The following is a 20,430-nucleotide window of genomic DNA, read 5'->3' as shown; positions in this document are numbered from 1 at the left end:
CATTCATACCAAGAGATTTCTCATAAAAAGAAAGAACAAGCAAAATAGAATTGGCCAAACTATTTACTTACTGACAAGTCCTCTGAGCACAGGGTATAAAGATAAAACCGAATTCTTTTATAGTAACCCCTCATTCATTCTGACCCTGTTAATTGTAATTTTCTATCTACCTTAATAAGATAGAGACTCTTATCTGTAAATTAACTATAAAAAATATTACAGTGAATAAGTTTATAGCAGGAAAGTCTTGTCTTTTTTTGTGAGAGATGGGGGCCAGTTAGGATGCTGCTGGTTTCAAGAGTTTTATAGGCACTGATTAAAATAAAAATTATGTTGCATGGTAACTATTCTTTTTTTTTAGTGACTTCATAATAGTTTACATCATTGTGAAATTTCAGTTGTACATATTTCTTGTCTGTCATCACGTGAGTGCTCCCCTTCATCCCCTGTGCTCACTCCCACCCCTCTTCCCCTGGTAACCACTGAACTGTTTTCTTTGTACATGTGTTTGTTTATATTCCACATATGAGTGAAATCATATGGTGCTTGCTTTCTCAGTCTGGCTTATTTCACTTAGCATAATACCCTCCAGATCCATTCATGTTTTTGCAAATGGGATGATTTTGTCTTTTTTATGGCTGAGTAGTATTCCATTGTACATATATACCACATCTTCTTTATCCAATCATCAAACAATGGGTACTTGGATTGTTTCCACATTTTGGCTATTGTAAATAGTGCTACAATGAACATAGGGGTGCATATGTTACTTTGGATTGTTGATTTCAAGTTGTTTGGGTAGATACTCAGTAGTGGGATAGCTGGGTCATATGGCGTTTCTATTTTTAGTTTTTTTGAGGAATCTCCATACTGTTTTCCGTAGTGGCTGCACCAGTTTATATTCCCACCAGCAGTGTATGAGCGTTCCATTTTTGCCATATCCTCTCCACTATTTGTTGTTTTTTCATCTTGGTAATTATAACATTCTGACTGGTGTAAGGTGATATCTCATTGTAGTTTTTTTGGGGGGTGGGGAAGATCAGCCCTGAGCTAACATCTGCTGCCAATCCTCCTCTTTTTGCTGAGGAAGACTGACCCTGAGCTAAAATCTGTGCCCATCTTCCTCTACTTTATATATGGGACGTGTACTATAGCATGGTTTACCAAGACGTGCCATGTCCACGCCTGGGATCCAAACTGGTGAACCCCGGGCCGCCAAAGTGCAACGTGTGCACTTAACCACTGCACCACTGGGCCAGCCCCTCATTGTAGTTTTGATTTGCATTTCCCTAATAATTAGGGATGTTGAGCATCTTTTCATGTGTCTGTTGGCCGTCTGCATATCTTCCTTGGAAAAATGTCTGTTCATATCCTCTGCCCATTTTTTGATCGGATTGTTTGTTTTTTTGTTGTTGTTGAGTTGTGTGAGTTCTTTATATACTTTGGAGATCAACCTCTTTCCTGATAAATGATTTGCAAATATTTTCTCCCAGTTAGTGGGTTGTCTTTCCATTTTCTTCATGATTTCCTTTGCTTTGCAGAAGCTTCTTAGTCTAATGTAGTCCCATTTGTTAACTTCTTCTTTTGTTTCCCTTACCCTAGTAGACATGGTATTCGAAAAAATGTGGCTAACACTGATGTCAAAGAGTGTACTGCCTATTTTCTTCTAGGGATTTTATAGTTTCAGTTCTTACATTCAAATCTTTAATCTATTTAGAGTTAATTTTTGTGTATGGTGCAAGATAATGGTCTACTTTCATTCTTTTGCGTGAGGCTGTCCAATTTTCCCAACACAATTTATTGAAGAGACTTTCCTTTCCCCATTGTATGTTCTTGGCTCCTTTGTCAAAGATTAACTGTCCATACATGTGTGGTTTTATTTCTGGGCATTCAACGCTGATCCATTCTTTTTCTAAGTTACAGTGTTTTCACTGTGGGTACTTGAACCATTTTCTTAAAATATATTCAAGATTGTATTTTGTGTTTTCTTTTTTTAAATTTTTTTTTATTTTTGCTGTTATTTTTTTCCCTCTAAAAGGACAGTTTAGAGCTGTGAGGCAAATGAGTGGACAAAATATTTTTTTGGCTTTCTATATAAATTTAGACTGCTATTTAACATAGTATCAAGGTTAAATCTCATAAGGAAATATTTGATACAGAAGAATCTTTGAAATGCTCTCAAGAATTCATACCGTTGTAATCCCACTTTACAAGACTCACTTAGAACTATTCCCCTGAGATGATTTCTAAAATGGAATTTTCCAGTACTGTGAATGGACATATGAAGGTGTGAAAAAAGTAAATGCAAACATGTTTTTTTTAGTATACATGACGGCTATAGCCAAGAAATACTTACATACATAGAAATATTTATTGCTGTGTTATTTCCTCATTAAATTTCACTAGTATTTTGCACTGCAGGCAATTGCTGTAATTATTATTTCATGATGAGTCTGTCTGGCTATCTCTGGCTTAAACTGCCTCCCCACTGCCTTCCCCCAACAATTTCCATGAAGAAAATTAGGAGACTAGAAAGGAGGAACCACTGTTCAATTCATTTTCTCCTCATGCATATTGTTTGTCAGATTATAAATTATTTTTTCCCAGATTAGGAGAAATCACAATATTCTGTCTGGTGAGGCTGAGGAAGTATCAACTTCTAACAATCATTATCTTTCACCCTTTACGGTACCTTTATTCTCTCCATATCTTTGTGTTTGCATGGAGTTATCCTGGGATGTATGATACAGTAGAACAATCATCACTTTGGCAACAAAAATAATCTAATTATAGTAACTACTTTTTAAGCATTTAGAATATGTCAAGCACTTGCAAAATGCTTTGCATTAGTCATCGCACAGTAATCATTTCTGGAAGGCTTCCTTGTCCTTCCTTTTAGATTCAGAAACTTAGGTTTATTGAAAGAAGTCAGTTGCCTGTGATGAATGGTAGAGCTGGGATTCAAATGCAGGTTTATCCGCTTCCAGAGTCACATTAAATCTTAACCACTATGCTACATCCTGAGAGGCTGATTTCATACGGTAATTTCCTGGTCTCAAGCAAAGCTCAGGGAATAAAACTGGTATTCTTTCAAGCACGGAAAGTGGGAAAGAAAAATCCAGGGCTTGGATACTGCTGAGAAATTTGGGCTCAATTAGGACACAGCAGTCAGCTTTTCTAAGCAGCCAGCAGTATACAAGAACCAATTTCACCCCTGTGCCAATTGTGCCTTATAATTAATTATTTCTGAATCTTTAAATGCTAGTTTTAAACAGCAATGTCACTGATATACTAAGCTTTCTAGTTTATGGAATTGTTTTTATATTGTAATTCACTGGATTTCCCTTGCTTGTTTGCTGTTAAATGCATATGTGTGATATGGTTGAAATAGAAGTGCATCATAATCTTATCAAAACACCCAACCTGGCATTTTATGAGTGTGTATCACTGAAGACTAAGTGATTGCAGCCTTCAGACAGTTTGGGCTGAATAACTTTGTTTCTCTTAAATACAAATCAACATCCCAGTTATTCATTGTTGAACTAAATATTCTCAAGATTTATTGCTCAGTTTTGGATACATGAAGTGCTTAGAGTATTTTGCATAACAGAGGATTTTAATTTACTACTTAAAGCCATTTCCATGTTTAAAATGTTTACATATTAAGAATTTTATCCCTTAAGCCTCAAATAAAGCAACTTGCTTGTCAATCAGCATTACCCTTCATGGCTTATTCCTAAGAATCTTGGGTACTATATATTTTATTTCCTTGATGTTTTCCCTTTATTTTTAATGTAATCCTAAGCAAAAGTCATTTGTTTACTCAACCTTCAAGTATACTTTCTCGAAACCTATGAAGCATTTTTCTTAATATTTAATCATTCCAACCCATATGCTATATAATGCGAATTTTGAAATCTATTCATGGATAACATTCATAAGTACATTTTACTAGATCAAAAGAATTCAAGGGACCTCATTTTTGAAAAATAAGATTAAAAAAAATTCCTAGATATGTGTCCTTGCTCTACATAATGCAGTTATATTATTTATATATACTTATTACTCAGCACAGTCACTTTTATTATGTATGAAGCACAATCAAGAGGTAAAGTTGTGCACACCAAAAGAAATGTTAAGAATAGATTACAAAAATGGCCAGAGGAACCAACAAACTAATATTAAAATTATACATGCATATACACACAGATAATTTCAGTTTATTACACTGTTTCATCTGATCATTCATTTACTTGGTCTTTCAAATGCTATCATTAAAAAAAATGCTATGAGGTGTAAACTAGGTGATGTGGATTAAGGCTGCCCCAGCTAGAGAGGCCCAAGGTGACCTGGCCTACATGCCAAATTATACGACCCAGTGGACTTTTTTTATGGTATGATTTAGGACTGCCCCAGGGAGAGAAGCCCAGGGCATCCTCACCTACATGCCGATCTATATGGCCAGATTCGTATCTAAAGTTATATGACCGCACAATAACCAGACCCCATCTGCACTGAAATCATTTAATGACATTTTACATCATCTTTTCGTTTCTCCAGTAAAAATAAGTCACGTACCCATGCCTTATAAAATTAGCCCTAACCCTCAACTCGGGGCAGCAGCAGGAGCTCTGACCACCCGTGGGTCCTGTCCCCACGCACCAGCTCTGCCTGCCCATGGGTCCTGTCCCCATGCCAGTGGGGGCAGCAGCAGCTGCTCTGCCTGCCCATGGGCCCTGTCCCCATGGCAGCGAGGGCAGCAGAAGTGGCAGCAGCAGGAGCTCTGACCGTCCATGGGTCCTGTCCCCACGCACCAGCTCTGCCTGCCCATGGGCCCTGTCCCCATGCCAGCGGGGGCAGCAGAAGTGGCAGCAGCAGGAGCTCTGACCGCCCATGGGTCCTGTCCCCACGCACCAGCTCTGCCTGCCCATGGGTCCTGTCCCCATGCCAGCGGGGGCAGCAGCAGCTGCTCTGCCTGCCCATGGGCCCTGTCCGCATGCCAGCGGGGGTAGCAGAAGCGGCAGCAGCAGGAGCTCTGACTGCCCGTGGGTCCTGTCCCCACGCACCAGCTCTGCCTGCCCATGGGCCCTGTCCCCATGCCAGCGGGGGCAGCAGAAGTGGCGGCAGCAGAAGCTCTGACTGCCCATGGGTCCTGTCCCCATGCTATTCCACACTATTCTCTAAATAAAAGAGCACTACTGCCAGATCTTGAGAGTCTAAGAAATCTTTCTTTCGACTCCTCGGCTCACCGATCCCGCATCACTAGGTACCAGACCCTGAAAGTGAAATCTGTGACTCATTATCAAGAAGCTCAAAGTGCAACAAAGGAAAAAGACCTGGATAACTACAAACCATTTGATGAGATCTTTAGTAGAGTTAAACAAAACAAAAACACTTAATGTTGTTCTTGAGTACTATCTTCCAGGCACCAGAAGGTTAATATAACTAGATACTGTAAGCATAGAGCAAGCAACTAATTCTTTGTTGGGAAGAAACATAGAGGGAAGAGTTGTAACCAAATGGGTGATATTTTGAAATTTCAACCAGATCTTGAAGGATAAACACACTTTTTAAGGAAGTGATAGATAAAGGGGCTTATTCTTACTAGAAAGGATAAACAGGCATAATAGGCACAAAAGAGTGGATATATCTAGGAAACTCTAAATTTTTCTGTGTGACTAGAAAAAAGAACTCTAACGAGAACATTTGGTGTTATACTGATAGGAACTATAATTTAAAAATGTTCAAATGACACAATCTAGTTCTCTTAAAAACATTTTGTTCTATTTCACCTATCAAGCTATTCAGTATAGTTTTGGCAAATTATGAAACTACAGCTATTAAAGCTTCAAAATGATTTTTTAGACCAAAACACTTCTCAAGAAATAACCTGTCACTGGTTCTGTTCTTTCCTTCATTTTTGCATTTGTTATTTTCACAAGGCACATAATTTTTGCTGATCATAAAGAGCTTGAAATATAGGACAAATTGCCCAGGTTCAAGGATTTGTGTGAGGGAGGATGGAAGAGAGGCTGAATCTTAGCTTGATACGATAAGCAACAAGGAACTGAGTTAATTAACTTAGCTCTGTAACTCTGTACATTAATGACTTCTAAAAGCTGAGTGAACTGAGAAAGATGATTCCAAGGAAAAGTTTAGATCAAGTTAAGATAAGGGCAGTATAGATACTTGCAGAGGAGGAAAAAAACCTTTTTCCTCTATATTCCTAGGTTCTCTGTCTGGAACCCTGGAAATTAGACTGACAAAAGACAGATTAACAAGAGAAAAATGGCATTTATTAACACGGGTAGCACACATACACATGGGAGAAACTGATTGATGAGTAACTCAAAGGAGTGGTTAGAACTTGGGCTTATATAGTGTAGGGGAGGAGGACATTTCCTCTCCCCAAATGGGGGTTCATCTGGCCGGAGAACAAATTAAATTCACATGAGACAGAATAGCAAGAGAAAATTAAACAAAGCTTTATGAGGAACCATGGCCCGGGCCCTTTCTTCCCAAAGGAAGAAAGGGCACCGAAGAAGTGGGGTGCACAGAGTGGTTATATAGCCCCAAACAGGGTGTTTCACATGTGATTGAAATGTCCCTCCCAGAATAGTCACAAGATTGCCCTGTGGGCACAGCGCTTGATGGACACAGCAGGTAGTGGTCTGCTGTCTCAGAGGGCGTAGCCGGAGGCAAGTCGATTGTCTGGAGCTGGGCGGTTATAGGTGAGCGCAGCAATCAGTTCCTAGCCTAAAGAAAGATGCTTAATCCTTAAAGAAATGCCAAAGTTGGGAGGGGGAGGGAAGTCAGCTACAGGAGGTTACCAGACTAGCACAATAAAATGCAGATTTAAGTCCTTGCCTTTGGTATTGATTGAGAGTTTTTAGAGAGAAGGTCATCTCCTTTCCTCTTTCTGGTACAGAGAGGGAGGCACCTTTTACAGATGGAGATTTACCTTACAAATGTAAGTGTCCTAACAAAGGGCAAGTTCGATTCCTCAGAGCCTCCTTCCCTGTCCCAGTTTATCAAAAGCAATCAGCCTCAAATAATCCTGATGCCAAAGAGACATATCTTGGGGTGGCCAATTCCAGGTCCCCACAGTCCCGCCTTTGAAACTTTTTAAAGTTTCACAATCCAGAAGCTGAGTGGTAGATTGTTTCATCTCACTGAACACATTTCTGAGTCCTGGTAATAGATCAGTCCAGTTAAAGCCATTTTAGAAGGCGGCGATGCAGGTGTGCTCCCAAAGTTAAGCCTATATTTTGGAAGCAAGCAATCAGGTATTTAATAAGTATTTCTATGGAAATAAAAGAAAAACAAGGTTAATGGTTGGAGCAAATTATAAACTAGTTCCTGAGTCCAGGAGGCAGCCAGTCAAGAAGACTTCTAGATGTTAGAGTCAAAGCATCTTTAGCAGCTTGAAACGTCTCTGATGATGTCATCGGCATTCAGGTATCTTTCTGAGTGGCTTACAGCTTACAAAGCAAAAGACAGGAATCTCTCAAGTTTCTATCAAGTCGTTCAGCTTTAGTTAGCAAGGCTTCAGGAAAAAGAGCAGGTTCAATTCTCAATGATTCCAAATGAAAATGAGGTAAAAAAAAATTGAAAACATTAGTTTGGAGATTTGTAACCAGATATTTCAGTAGAAGAATTCAGGATCCAGTCCAGTTCACAGGTAGAAAAAAAACCTCAAAGACAATTAACAAAACTAGGATCCAACATCCACAAATATGTATTATAGTTTTTCACTGAAACATAGTTCTTCTCTCTAAAATCACCCTCATTTTTTTACCAAAGATAGCCAAATTAAGACTAATTGGTTTGCAAAATAAGTTTAGTTTCAAGAAACTTGGCCCAATTATTAACATAAGTGCAGCAAGAATAGCAATTGATCATATAGGCTCTTAAATCTGCTTTGCTGGAATTCTTTTATGAGGAATCTCAGATTGAACTTTAAAGGTCTCTCGAGGCCAGAAAAGCCAAGCCAAGGACTTGCCGTCAGATTTTGCCTGCAGTACCTACAGATTTGGGTGGATTCCTCTCTTCTTGAGGTCCCCCAAAATATTCCGAGGTTCCTTACATCTGCCAGATAAGCAAGCTTCCTTACTTACCAGGTAAGATTGCTGGAATCTCTCTCTGTAAAGCAGGGTACCAGGCCCTTATTTCCAAGTGGCTTGTTTACACAAAGTCAACCTTATTCCTCAAAGGCAGTATTGTCATATCCGAGTCTGTATGTTTCTCTCAAATATGACATTCCAGTCAAAGCCTGGGTAATATAACAAATGTTTCCAATTGTGTCCTGTTATAAGGAGAACAGATTCTTATTGAACTTATGCAAATAACTATATTGCCATGAAATAACCATACTCACAAAGAGTTTCCAAATTCTGGAGGGATCAGGTAGGGAGAAAAAGATAAATGTTTCAGCTTTGCTCACAAAGGTATAATTTCACCAAATTGCTAAGTCATAGTTAGCACAAGAGAAAAGATTTCCTTAAATCTGAGAAAACAAAACAACACATCAAAAACAATATTTCAAACAAAAGTCGTAAAAAAATTATAATCATCCTCAGTTCATTCAGTCCTGTATAACCGGTTCTTGATCTTAATCTTCTGTTAGCAGTTTTATGAGGTCATCAGTTTCTCCATTAGATTTCTGTAATTTCTTACCCAGAGTTCAGTTCTATGATCTGAAAGTTTATCAGAAAACTGTGTTCCAGAGTTAAGTGTCAGAGTCCTTTCCATTAATCCCTCTGAAGATTGAGACATATTTGCAAAAGAAACCTTGCAAAAGGTTTCTTTTCCCCTCCTCCTTTTCTCCCCATACTGTCTCTCTTCCATTTATAAAATTTTATCACTTTAAAATGTTGTATAAATAGAGTCATACAGTATATAAGCTTTTGGATTGGCTTTTTTCCCCTCAGCATAAATCCTTGTAGAGTCATCAAAAAAAAGCTGCTATAAACATTGGTGTACAAGTTTTTGTGTGGACATAAGTTTTCATTTCTCTGGGGTAAATGCTCACGAGTGCAATTGCCTATGGTAATAGTCTGTTTAGTTTTATAAGAAACTACCAAGCTGTTTTCCAGAGTGGCTGTGCTGTTTTACAGTCCTAACAGCAATGTATCAGTGATCCAGTTTTTCTTTGCATCCTTGTCAGCATTTAGTGTTGTCACTATTTTTATTTTAGCCATTCTTATAAGTGTGTAGTGATATCTCATTCTCATTTTAATTTGCATTTCCTATGATGTTGAACATTTTTTCGTGTGCTTATTTGCCATCTATATGTCTTCTGTGAGATGTCTATTCATTTCTGTTGCCCATTTTCTAAATGAATTTTGTTTTAACTGTTGAGTTTTGAGAGTTCTTTTCTTGGTACTACGCTTTTGTGGGTTATGTGGATTGCAAATATTTTCTCCCACACTGAAGTGTGTTTTTCATTGGCTTTCACAGAACAAAAAAGTTTCTCATTTTGATATGTCTGGATAATTGAAAGACTATTGTGGTTATGAGTGAAGTATGCAATCTGAGTATTTCTCATTATTATCTCAAAATTATCAGTTGTATGGGTTACCAGAGAGATGGTTGTGAATTTTACAATAAGATTTTATCTGGAAAGGAAAATATAAAAACCTATACTACTAATAAATAGCTAACATTTATTGAGCACTTTCTATATGCCAGACACTATTATATAAGGCAATTGTTCTTATTATTACAACCTCACAATGGTGACGTGAGAGTGCAGCCAGGCGAAGCCTGCTTAGCCTTCTGATGGATGAATCCAGAGACAGGTAGACAAATTATTGAAGAATGACACCTTATATTTTTGTTCCCTTCAGAGAGAAGCCACAAATGGAGCAGGAGAAGTTCTTGAGTTTCCTCAGCGTATTTATGCTTTAACTGAGAAAAAAATCTGAGTATTCCCAGGAGGGATAAAGCATTTCTTGAGATAACCTAAATAATGAACAGGAAGTTAACCTCACTCTACTTCCCAGTGGCATAACTATGCTCCTTAGGAGCTAAAAGTTCAATGTTTCAGAAACAGTTTTGCCCCAGAAATAATCATGCCTTTTCTGGTAACTCTGAAAAGGTCTGCATTTTGGGGTATCCAGGACATTATAATGTCCCCGTTTTTCTAAGTGTGTTTTCGATAGCCAGTTTCTACAACTTTCACAATCGTAGAAGCAGAAGGGGTTGTTTTCTATTGTCTGAAGTGAACTCTACAAAGAGAATATTTAGAGGATTTCAATGTTATTTGTTATGCCTATCGAGAGGCCTCGAAGTAAATCATCTACATTTTAATATCCAAGGTATGTCTTCCTCTCCGTCTACATCTTAATGTTCCCCTGTCTCCAAAGATCTCACACTTTCCAGCGAAATTTAAAAGGTCTGGTTAAACCTATTAAAAATTCAAATTTGAAAGATTATAAAAATATGCAATGATTAAAAGGAATTTCTTAAATTTTATATTCTAAAATCACCTGGAGAGATTTTTTTAAAAAATACCAATGTTTGGGACCGACTCAACCCAATTAAATTGGAATTTCTGGAAGTGGGACCCAGGGATCAGTATTTTTAAAAGCTTTCCAGATAATTATAATGCACAGCCAGGAAAAACTTTGAAATGAAATTTTATAAGTAATGGAAAAATACTAGGAAAGTAGTATCTCTAGAAAGTCTTAATTTTTAAAATTCATTTTTTCTATATATTTGCATTTTTGTTTTAATTCTATATTGTATAATACATTGATTTACTTTTGTCATTTAAAAAGAAATGAAATGAGACAAATAAACTTTCCAGTATTAATTGTAACAACACTTAAAACTTAACAGATTTAATTTTTTTAGTGATATACAGAAAATATAATTAGATTATATCATTATTAAAAATATGTGGCTGGTTCTTATACCAATGTGTGGATTATTTCTATTATGAGAGCAATTATATAATTTTGGCAAATTACATTGTCTCAATTAAAAAGTAGCTGGCCTGTTAAATCAAAATGTCCAAATGAAATAATAAATTAAGGAAAATGTTTGGCTTAAAATAAAGAACGTTAGAATTGAAACATGTGGATTAACTCTGCATTTTTACAATAATAGGAAAGATAGAGAAATGGTAGATTTTTCTTTTCATAAAGGTTTTTCAACTTATATGACTTTTTTTCCTTTGGTATACCTATTATATTACTGAATCTAGATTTCCTCTTTTGATAACCAAATTCAAAAGATTTAAAAAATAAGTTTTGCAGAAATGAGGCAATATTACTAGTGGTGTATTCTTCAGACAGATCTCACAGCTATTTTCAAGATATTTTAATCTCAGTTACCCACTCTGAGGACCTTCTAGTACAGACACAATTATATTTCTTTACATAGGTTCCAGGACAGTTTTATAAACATGCTCTTATTTGATCTGTTTTCTCATGGCTATTGATTTAGCTTTCCAAAATCACTGAGTACTTTCGATTGCATCAAAACTACTGTTAGTTCCCTGCGTAGTGATTCATCTCTAGTGCAACTGAGATCTGATTCCGACATTATTCCAGTGAATGGATACCAATTAATTCTTCAGTGTTATTAAGACCTAAGTTTATGATAGTCACAAAATAAAAAAATCTTATGATGCAAAAACTTTTATATTAATAAACTATAAATATATACTTCTAAACATATCTATGAATTTAGAACATGTGTCACCAGCTTCTTGACTACATAATAGGATTTTTAAAAGATTTCAATTCTATTTGATAAACTTGGGAATAAACACACTCAAGAACATTTAGAGGTAAAACTGATGCATTTAACAGGAGAGAAGATATGTGTAAGTGGCTAGGTGACACGGATCACATGTTATATGTGTTAATATAGGAACTTTAAATATTTTCTTCTTGTGAATCTTAAAATTATTAATCCTAAACTATTCAATCTTAATATTGTATGTATGTAGAAATCTAAGCCATACCAAGTAGAACTATTGTATCACTACCCTTTGTATTGTCCTGTATCTGGGGATAAGTAGTATATTAAAAAAATTCTGTTGTGAGAATGATTCAACTTTACTAGGCAGAACTCCTTGAGGACAGTTTATGATTTTTGTAATGGAATTAATCAGATAACCTATTCATTAATTCAATGTTTATAGGTTTTCTTCTCTGCTCTAGGCATTGTGCTAGGCACTGAAGATGAAAAGCTCAGTGACACAGCTCCTTGCTTCTAGGCACTCACAGTGCAGAAACAAAGATGTTGAGTCGTAGACTCTGGGGAACTTTGACCCAAACTCTGTACCTTCCCTGCTCTGTATAATAACTGCTTTCCACAGCCTCCGTTAGACTCCAGAAACTGCAGGCTGTTAGACGGATGAGAAAGTTCTCACGTTGTGGGTTAATTTGGAGTTAGGCACATTCAGTGTGAATACACCCTCTCCTTCCAAAAAAGGGGTTGAGGAAACTCAGAAAAATGCATTCCCTAAGAAAGGCCAGTCAAGAATACTGATTGTAAAAATCAAGGTTAAGGAAAATAATAGATTAGTCTCTTGAAGGCAAGAGTAAAGTTAGTAGTGTAAATGCAATTACTTTACAATTGCTGGAGATGGGTCACAAATCTGATGCTTCAGTTTCTTTGCAGCCAAAGCAAAGAGAAAAATATGACTAGTTACAATTTTATATTTTCCACATAGAGCTTTTTCTGGCACTGAGCCCCAAAAGAAATTTCTCCCATGGGTCCTTTTATAAAGAGGTCACTGTGTAATATACTATTTTCAGGCACTATATCCTGGGAAGTGTAACAGTGGGTTTCCTATGGCTACTTCTTAGAACATCCTTCATTTAAACCAAGGGCACAATGCCAAAGCTCAATTCAGCAAGAAATTCAGAGAGGCAAAACACAGCGATCTAAAAATGCAGATAGCTCTCTGATGGTTTGGCTTGATTGAGAGATAAAATTTAGAATACCTAGAGGGATAGATAACTTTTCTAAAAGGGAATTCTCCATAAATGTATTTGTTAATTCAATTCTTGATGAAAATTCTGCAACAGAAAGTTCAGGGTTATATTTTGTATGTAAATCTGTAGTAAAGATATCCTTCATTGTTAATTAGAGATGGAATTATATACTTTAGGTAGTCAACTAAGCAGAAGGTAAAATAGAACACTTCTGGAAATTAAGTGGTCTAAACCAGAATTTATTTATACTACAAAACATGCATGAAGGTGGCTTAGGAAGTACCTGCAGAATAACCAAAGTTTTTCTCATAAAAAATTGAATGGTGAATGACTTTCACCCTGAGAACATTACGCCATAGAATATGACTCTGGTAGTTTTGGATTATTTTTCCATAGTAGTTAAGGCCAATCACCCACTGTGGTCATCAAAAGAAGTCTGAAAACTTCATCCTTGCAATGTCTAATTTTAGGCATTGTGATTTTTCTTGTCAACCTTCCAGACTTCTACTAGCAAAATACACCAATAAGTCAGTAATTAGCTGGCGTATTGTTTACACTTGTTGGATCATTTCTACTTGATTAAAGCTGGTTTGATAAATCAGTTCCACTCTCTGGCCTGTAGTTGAGCATATTTGGGCTACATTTGACTCTCTCCAAATGCACTTGAACTCGTGTGATTCTCTTCAATTGCCACCCCTTCCTCCCTCCCTTCCTTCCCTTTTGTCACCTTAAATTTTTTGTGTGTGTGTGTGAGGAAGATTGGCCCTGAGCTAACCTCCACGCCAATCTTCCTCCACTTTGTATATAGGATGCTGCCACAGAATGGCCTGATGTGCAATGTGTAAGTCCATGCCTGGGAACTGAACTCACAAATTCTGGGCCGCTGAAGCAGAGCACGCAAACTTAACTGCTTCACCACCAGGCTGGCCTCTAGATCTTTTTTTTAAATAAGGAAGTGATTTTTGTGGTTTATTCGTTTTGTTCTCTGAAGGAGATCCCAGAAAAAAGTTTATTGTATTGTACGCCTCAGTATATGTCCACACGTTCTTTTCTACGAGTAGTTGTGGGTCACAGAAAACCAACATGAAGCCACTGAGTTATTGCTGTTCTGTGGACCCTGAGCTTCCTGAGCATGCTAGTAAAGTAGATGTGTACTGAGAACCCTTGGCAATCAAAATGTACGTGTTCTGAGACTTTTGAAAACACTGTAATATGTGAAATTGTTCATAAAATACAAGAAAGCTAACCTACAGTAACAAACTGCCATGTGGGGCTAACAGTCTTAAGCCATTGGCTTGGTTCACAGACTTGTTGATTGGTTTATCTCCCCATGGCAGCCCCTCAATGAGCCCAATTCAATTCCATGCATCAGTGAAATTACTAATAGTTGAAATTCTTCTACCTTTAGATTTACTTGAAAAGACTCAAAACCACCAATTTAAATCTATAACTGCCTAAAGTAAATTTTGCGGAAGGTAGAGGAGGAATTATAGATTTCATTGATGAAATTAGTATCCCAAATGAGTATTACACATTAAAACTTTCTGAGGCATAGTGGTGTAATGAAGAGGGTAGACACTCAATTTAGAAACAGACACTTTTTAAAAATTTCTGGAATGTCCTCCTACTAGCAAGAGTCCCAAGTAGATTTCTTAACTATTCTAGGTATTATTTTCCTTATCATAAAATGGAACAGTCATTCCTATCAATGTCACATGATTGTTGTGATAACCAACAGACATTACTGAGTGCTGATAAAAGTATATTGTTTCACAGAGAATTAAAATAATGTATGTGTATTTCCCTATTAGCTAGATCTTTTTTTTAAGACAAAATCTGAACTTGCAACTTTATTTGTGTGCCCTCAAATCCAGTGCTGGGTGAATATTACAATTTAAGTGGCTACCATTATGTTTAAGTTGTATAATTTAATTACAGGTCTATCGATAGACTATGTGGAAAACAAGCTTTATTGGATCAGTTCAGGAAACGGAACCATAAATAGATGCAACCTGGATGGCGGTAATTTAGAAGTAATAGAGTCAATGAAAGAAGAATTAACAAAAGCTACAGCCCTCACCATCATGGGTAAGTGCAATGGTTCTATAGCTGGGGTGCTTCATATTGATTGGGGGTTGATTAATTATGACTTGTTAAAAGCTCGGAAAAGTTACGGCTCCATTAGCACTGGAAGCACATTCAAATTGCACATCTCTGTGAGGTTTTCTTTTCTTTTTTTAACCTTAGCAAACAAATTTGTAAGATTATTCAGATCAGGGACTTAATGCTGTTAGCAATACTAACTTTACTGTTATTGATTCTTGGCTTACTGTGACTTGTAGCATTTTACGATTATTTTTTGTGTTCCACTGCAGTGTTCTAAAGTGCAAGGGCCTTGTGTGTTTGTCATATTAAAGTCAAATCTGGCATATCTCTGCTTATAAAGGATAGCTTGATTCACACAGATAATTCAAGAGACAAGGCCACAGGGTCCATTGACCAGTGATCGAAATTATTCTCCCTCAAGTAATTCTTTCCCAGACTTAGGAAAGAGTAGAGATTTTACTGATTTAAGCCTTATTTCCATTCCTTTTGTTCAGTCTTCAGGAAAAAACAGGTGCCAGGCGAGTAAGGTGATTGGGAAACTAACAGGGAGGTATGGCTTTCCATAGAACAAATAACCAACCTCTACTGTATTTTTATTAGAAACTGATTTTCGAAATGTGAATTTTAATTTAAGAAGATAGTTTGGGTTTTAAAAATATGTTAAGAGTGGATACTATAAAGAAGTGCTTTGGGGCCGGCCTGGTGGCGCAGCAGTTAAGCACGCACCTTCTGCCTCTACAGCCCGGGGTTGGCTGGTTTGGATCCCGGGTGCAGACATGGCGCGGCTTGGCAAGCCATGCTGTGGTAGGCATCCCACATATAAAGCACAGGAAGATGGGCACGGATGTTAGCTCAGGGCCAGCCTTCCTCAGCAAAAAGAGGAGGATTGGCAGCAGTTAGCTCAGGGCTAATCTTCCTAAAAAAAAAAAGTGCTTTTTAGTGAGGGTGACTGCATCTTTGCTTAGCGGATGGCTGGCTCTCAGCTGAAGTTAATAGCCAGTCAGCAATGTAAGGATTAGACATTCCACAAAGAATCTCAGCAGGTACATTTGGCTCCAGGGAATCCGGAAACTGATTTCATATTTGCAATTCTGAATATCATGCAGCTTTCAGGATAACTTTTAAAAGAACATATACTGTTTAGAAAAAGTCAGGATATATTTTTTAAAGTTTATTTATGTAAGTAATAAATTAGGTCTTTTAATTTAATATTCTGCAATCTTTAGACTCTTCTACTATTTCCCAGATTTAATCAGAGTTTTTTGTTTTTGTTAATGACTGTTCATGAGTATATGAAGTTTATAAGTAAATAATCATTAGTTGAGAAAGATTTAAAACTTCATTTCCTAGAAAAAAAATGTTTTTATCACCTTTGATTCCAATTAGATTAAAAATATTTGAATGAAAGTGAATAAGGTTTAGGTATTGCAAGTTATCATTTAAAACAGGATGAGTCAGAAAATAAGGCTAAAATTGTTTAATTCAGTTCAGTTCAACACATATGTCGCACCTTTGATGTACAGACATTGTGCTTGGCTCTGAAGTATGAATATAGACATGAACACTAGTCTCAAAAAACATACATTTCTGTGAGGGAGGGAGAGAAAAGGAGATTGTTTCAACCTATCATTAAGTACTAAGATGCTCTCTATTGCAGTTTTCATGGCTGAGAAATACAGATTTAAATATATTGGTCTACATCACAAAATTGCAAGACTCACTTGGAGATGTAGGTGAATGCACTTTTGAAAAAGTAGAATTTTATGCAGACATCAAAGATGGAGCCTGGTGTCACTTAATTTGATTCTTAAAACACTCTCTAATTTTACCTAGTTGGGCATTTTTAGATTTTTGACAATAGTGGCTTTCTTTTGCTATAGTTTTGTTCCTAAATTGCTATCTTCTTGCTATCACTTTCACCAACTTTTTTCTATTGTTTTTCTCTTGTTTCTTATAATCAGTGTTTTTTAAAAATGGGTTTTCTCCAGATGAGGGATCTAAACTTAGAAAAATAATAATCTTGTTTTCAAATTTTTCCAATTTTCTTTCTAGCCTTTGGGCAATTCCTGTGTATTTGTAGAGCCTTATGTTGCCATTCTTCTCAGTGTGTGTGTTCATAAGACATCTATCTATCTGTCTGTCTGTCTGTCTGTCTATCTACCTATCTATTTATTGTACCTGACAAGTAGGTTGTTTTGGAGCAGGAACTTATTCACAATTGTCTTATAAAGCAATAAGGGGAAAAAAAGATTATTTTGTATATTTTGTATTACTCACCCTTGCCAAATTAACAAAAAAATGTTGTTTTATGTGCATTTGTACATATTTTAAATCACTTGAATAAAAATAAGCAGAGTTTAAATTCTGAAAGTGGTTAGGCAAGCTGCAACAATCCCCAAATCACCACCCACATTATATTTTCAAAAATTGAATTCCAATATACTTTATGAAATCAACCCAAACTAGCAAATAATATAATCAAGGAATCCAATAAATTAGAGGAAATGTTAAAAATCTGTCATAACATTTCAAGGAACATCATTGACTTTTTTGTGAATGTATATATGTGTGTGTGTATATATATATATATACACTATAAAAATCATTGCCTCATAGAAAAATGTAAGGCTTTATTTCTGCTACTAACATGATTTCTCCTGACCCTGCTGAGTAGGAAATGAATACTACACTTACAGAATTCAATGCTATGAACACAGTCGTAAAAAATGAAGCAATAGTCCATTTGAGCAAAAAAAAGAAAGTCATTTAGTTTTATTCCAAGAAAGAATAGAAGAGAGAAAGTTTGGGTGCAATCACAATGCCTATATTGTGTCAGCGCTGTGAATCTGATACGGCGTCAGTGCTGTATGTGAACTGAACCTTACATAAAATTAAAATTCTTTTGACAAGTGAATGGTTATGTACATGTACACCTCTCCACCACTATAATTTCATTAATCTTGAAAGATAGAAATAAATATAATAAAATGTATTAATGACTCTATTGTCAATACATTAACTGAATATATCAAAATATATCTAGCAGTTTGAGGGTTTAAAATTTAAAGGCAATCACCATAAAGAAACAGAGGGGCAACCTCTATTTTATAAAGTTTCCCAGCTTAGCTCTGAACTTGCCTTTCTCCTCAGATTCCCCCTTCTTCTTTCAGAACCTTTCTACTTTTTTACTTTGGGGATGAAATAAAGGATGATGACCCATTTCCTGCTGAGGCTGAATATTACAGTTATATAAAAAAAGGCAATAAAAAAGTAAAACAGAAGAACCTTACTACTATCCAGGGGATTAGTGATAATTACAGTTACAAATGTTTAAGAAAAAATTTGCCTACAATGATTCTGAAATTGTACATTCAGAAAACAAATAATTGTGCTATGAAGTAACCAGTTATTTACCAATATATGCCAGCTCCTTGGAGAAACTACTTAGGTGATGGATGATAACTTACTAAAAGTTTGTGTTTCATTAAAATTGGAGTGCTTTTCCTAAAACTGAGTTAAAAATTTCTTTGGACACTTTTCACAAATTGTTAAACCTCACAGATTATAAATTGTAACCACTTGGGGTTCCCAGTTTTACTTGGAATAGTATATACCAAGTGAATTGAAAAGATCTTTGAAATATTACAATTAGATAAAGCAGAAGATTAAAATAAAGCACTATTTGATGATTCAACCGAGTCCAAGACTCTAAGACCAAGATTGCTACATCCAAGTTTCACAAGCACTTTGATACTTCTTTCAAGGGGTAGAGCTTAATTTACCTCCCCTTAAGTGTGGGCTGGACTTAGTAACTCATTTCTAATGAATAGAATAAGGCAGATATGATGGTGTATGACTTTGTAGATGAAGTCATTAAAGGCATAAGCCTTCCTCCTTGTCCTCTCTCTTGGATCACTAACTCTGGGCCAAGCCAGCTGACACGTTATGAGGTCACCCAAGCAGCCAAAAGGAGAAGTCCACACAGCAAGGAACTGAGACCTCCAGCCAAGAACCATGTGAGTGAGTCATCTCAAAAGCAGAACCTCCAGCCCCAGTCAAGATTTCAGATGACTGCAGCCCAAGCTAACACTTTTCAGCAATCTCAAGAGAGATTCCAAACCAGAACCATCCACATAACTGCTCCAAGATTCCTGACTCACAGAAACTATTAGAGACAATAAATATTTATTGTTTTAAGATGCAAAAGTTTTTGGAGTAGTTTGTTAGATAGCAATAGATAACTAATTCTTAGGTCACTCCATCCACAGAGCACTCATTCATTTACGAACAGATTTACAAATTCAAATACTTATTTAACAGAGTCAGGCCAATTATGTGTTAAGTGTGTCAGGTGTAATAACACCCAGTAGCTCTAAAATGATGTTAAGTAACAAATGAGTCTAGGCTTCTGTATCTAGAGTCACTTGGGAGTGGCAGGAAGTATAATGATAAAACTGAAGAGAGCTAATTCCCCACTTGATATACGACACCTTTCAGCTCCACTTATTTTTACCATAAAGAACATTAACCAGTTTTTATTTTTCAAGAGAAGCAAGAAATCCAGATTTTTATTTTAAATCTCACAATTTTTAAATGTTACCAAGAAATCACAATAAAAAGAGAAATACCATGTAGGCTAATATACCATATAGGCTAACTGTGAAGGCTCACACAATACAAGCCACGGAAACTAACAAAAAACAGACAACCACAACAACCCTCTGTGTGCTTTATTTAACCCAGAGGGCACCAGTTAGTTGCCACCTCTGGTGTGATTATCATTTATACTGGTGACATTTAATTGTTGAGAAAAGAGGATGGAGTTAAGGGACCTAACGCCCAGCTGGCATAATTTACAGAGGAGAAGGCGGCCCTCTCCTACAGGACAGGACTGTGACTTCTCACCAAAGTTTTGTGGTCTTGCTTGACCAGACCTTGTAGTCTGCCTGAGGTATATACATCAGATGGAGAACATATCAATGTGAGATCTACCTCTTCACTGAGCTCAGCTGTTGACAAGGAAACGTAACTTCTAGATATAGAGCTTGCACCCTAACAGCAATCAACACCCAAGTCCGTTCGTTCTTTCAACAGATATTTATTAGTGCCTACTATATGCCAGGCACTGCTATACATGGTGGTGAGAATCCTGACTTCATCAAACTCGGAGAGAAGCAAGGAAGACAATAGGGGAATAAATAACTAAAAACATACAGAATGATAGTAACTGTTAAGGACCGAAAAAAGAAAAAAAGCAAAAGGCACAATAGAGAAAAGAGAAAGGAAGTATATGGGGTGGAGATGAAATTTTAGGTTTTAGATTGAGTGGCCAAGGAAAGTTTTACCAACATAGTGACTTCTGAGTAAAAAT

At 36.6% G+C, this 20,430-nt stretch overlaps 1 protein-coding gene across 1 annotated transcript in view; it reads left to right on the top strand.

Moving 5' to 3' along the window:
* Nucleotides 1-20,430, top strand: part of LOC124233810 (low-density lipoprotein receptor-related protein 1B-like) — a 792,861-nt gene that overhangs the window by 233,255 nt on the left and 539,176 nt on the right. Inside the window, exon 26 of the mRNA XM_046651030.1 lies at nt 14,892-15,041. Within this exon, the coding sequence (XP_046506986.1) occupies nt 14,892-15,041 (150 nt within the window). The remainder of the gene's footprint in view (nt 1-14,891; nt 15,042-20,430) is intronic.

This window comes from Equus quagga, unplaced genomic scaffold, assembly GCF_021613505.1.
Source record: "Equus quagga isolate Etosha38 unplaced genomic scaffold, UCLA_HA_Equagga_1.0 251_RagTag, whole genome shotgun sequence".
In the NCBI taxonomy this organism is placed as follows: Eukaryota; Metazoa; Chordata; class Mammalia; order Perissodactyla; family Equidae; genus Equus; species Equus quagga.
Note: the sequence above shows the minus strand (reverse complement) of the source record. Positions and strands in the feature narration are given on the sequence as shown.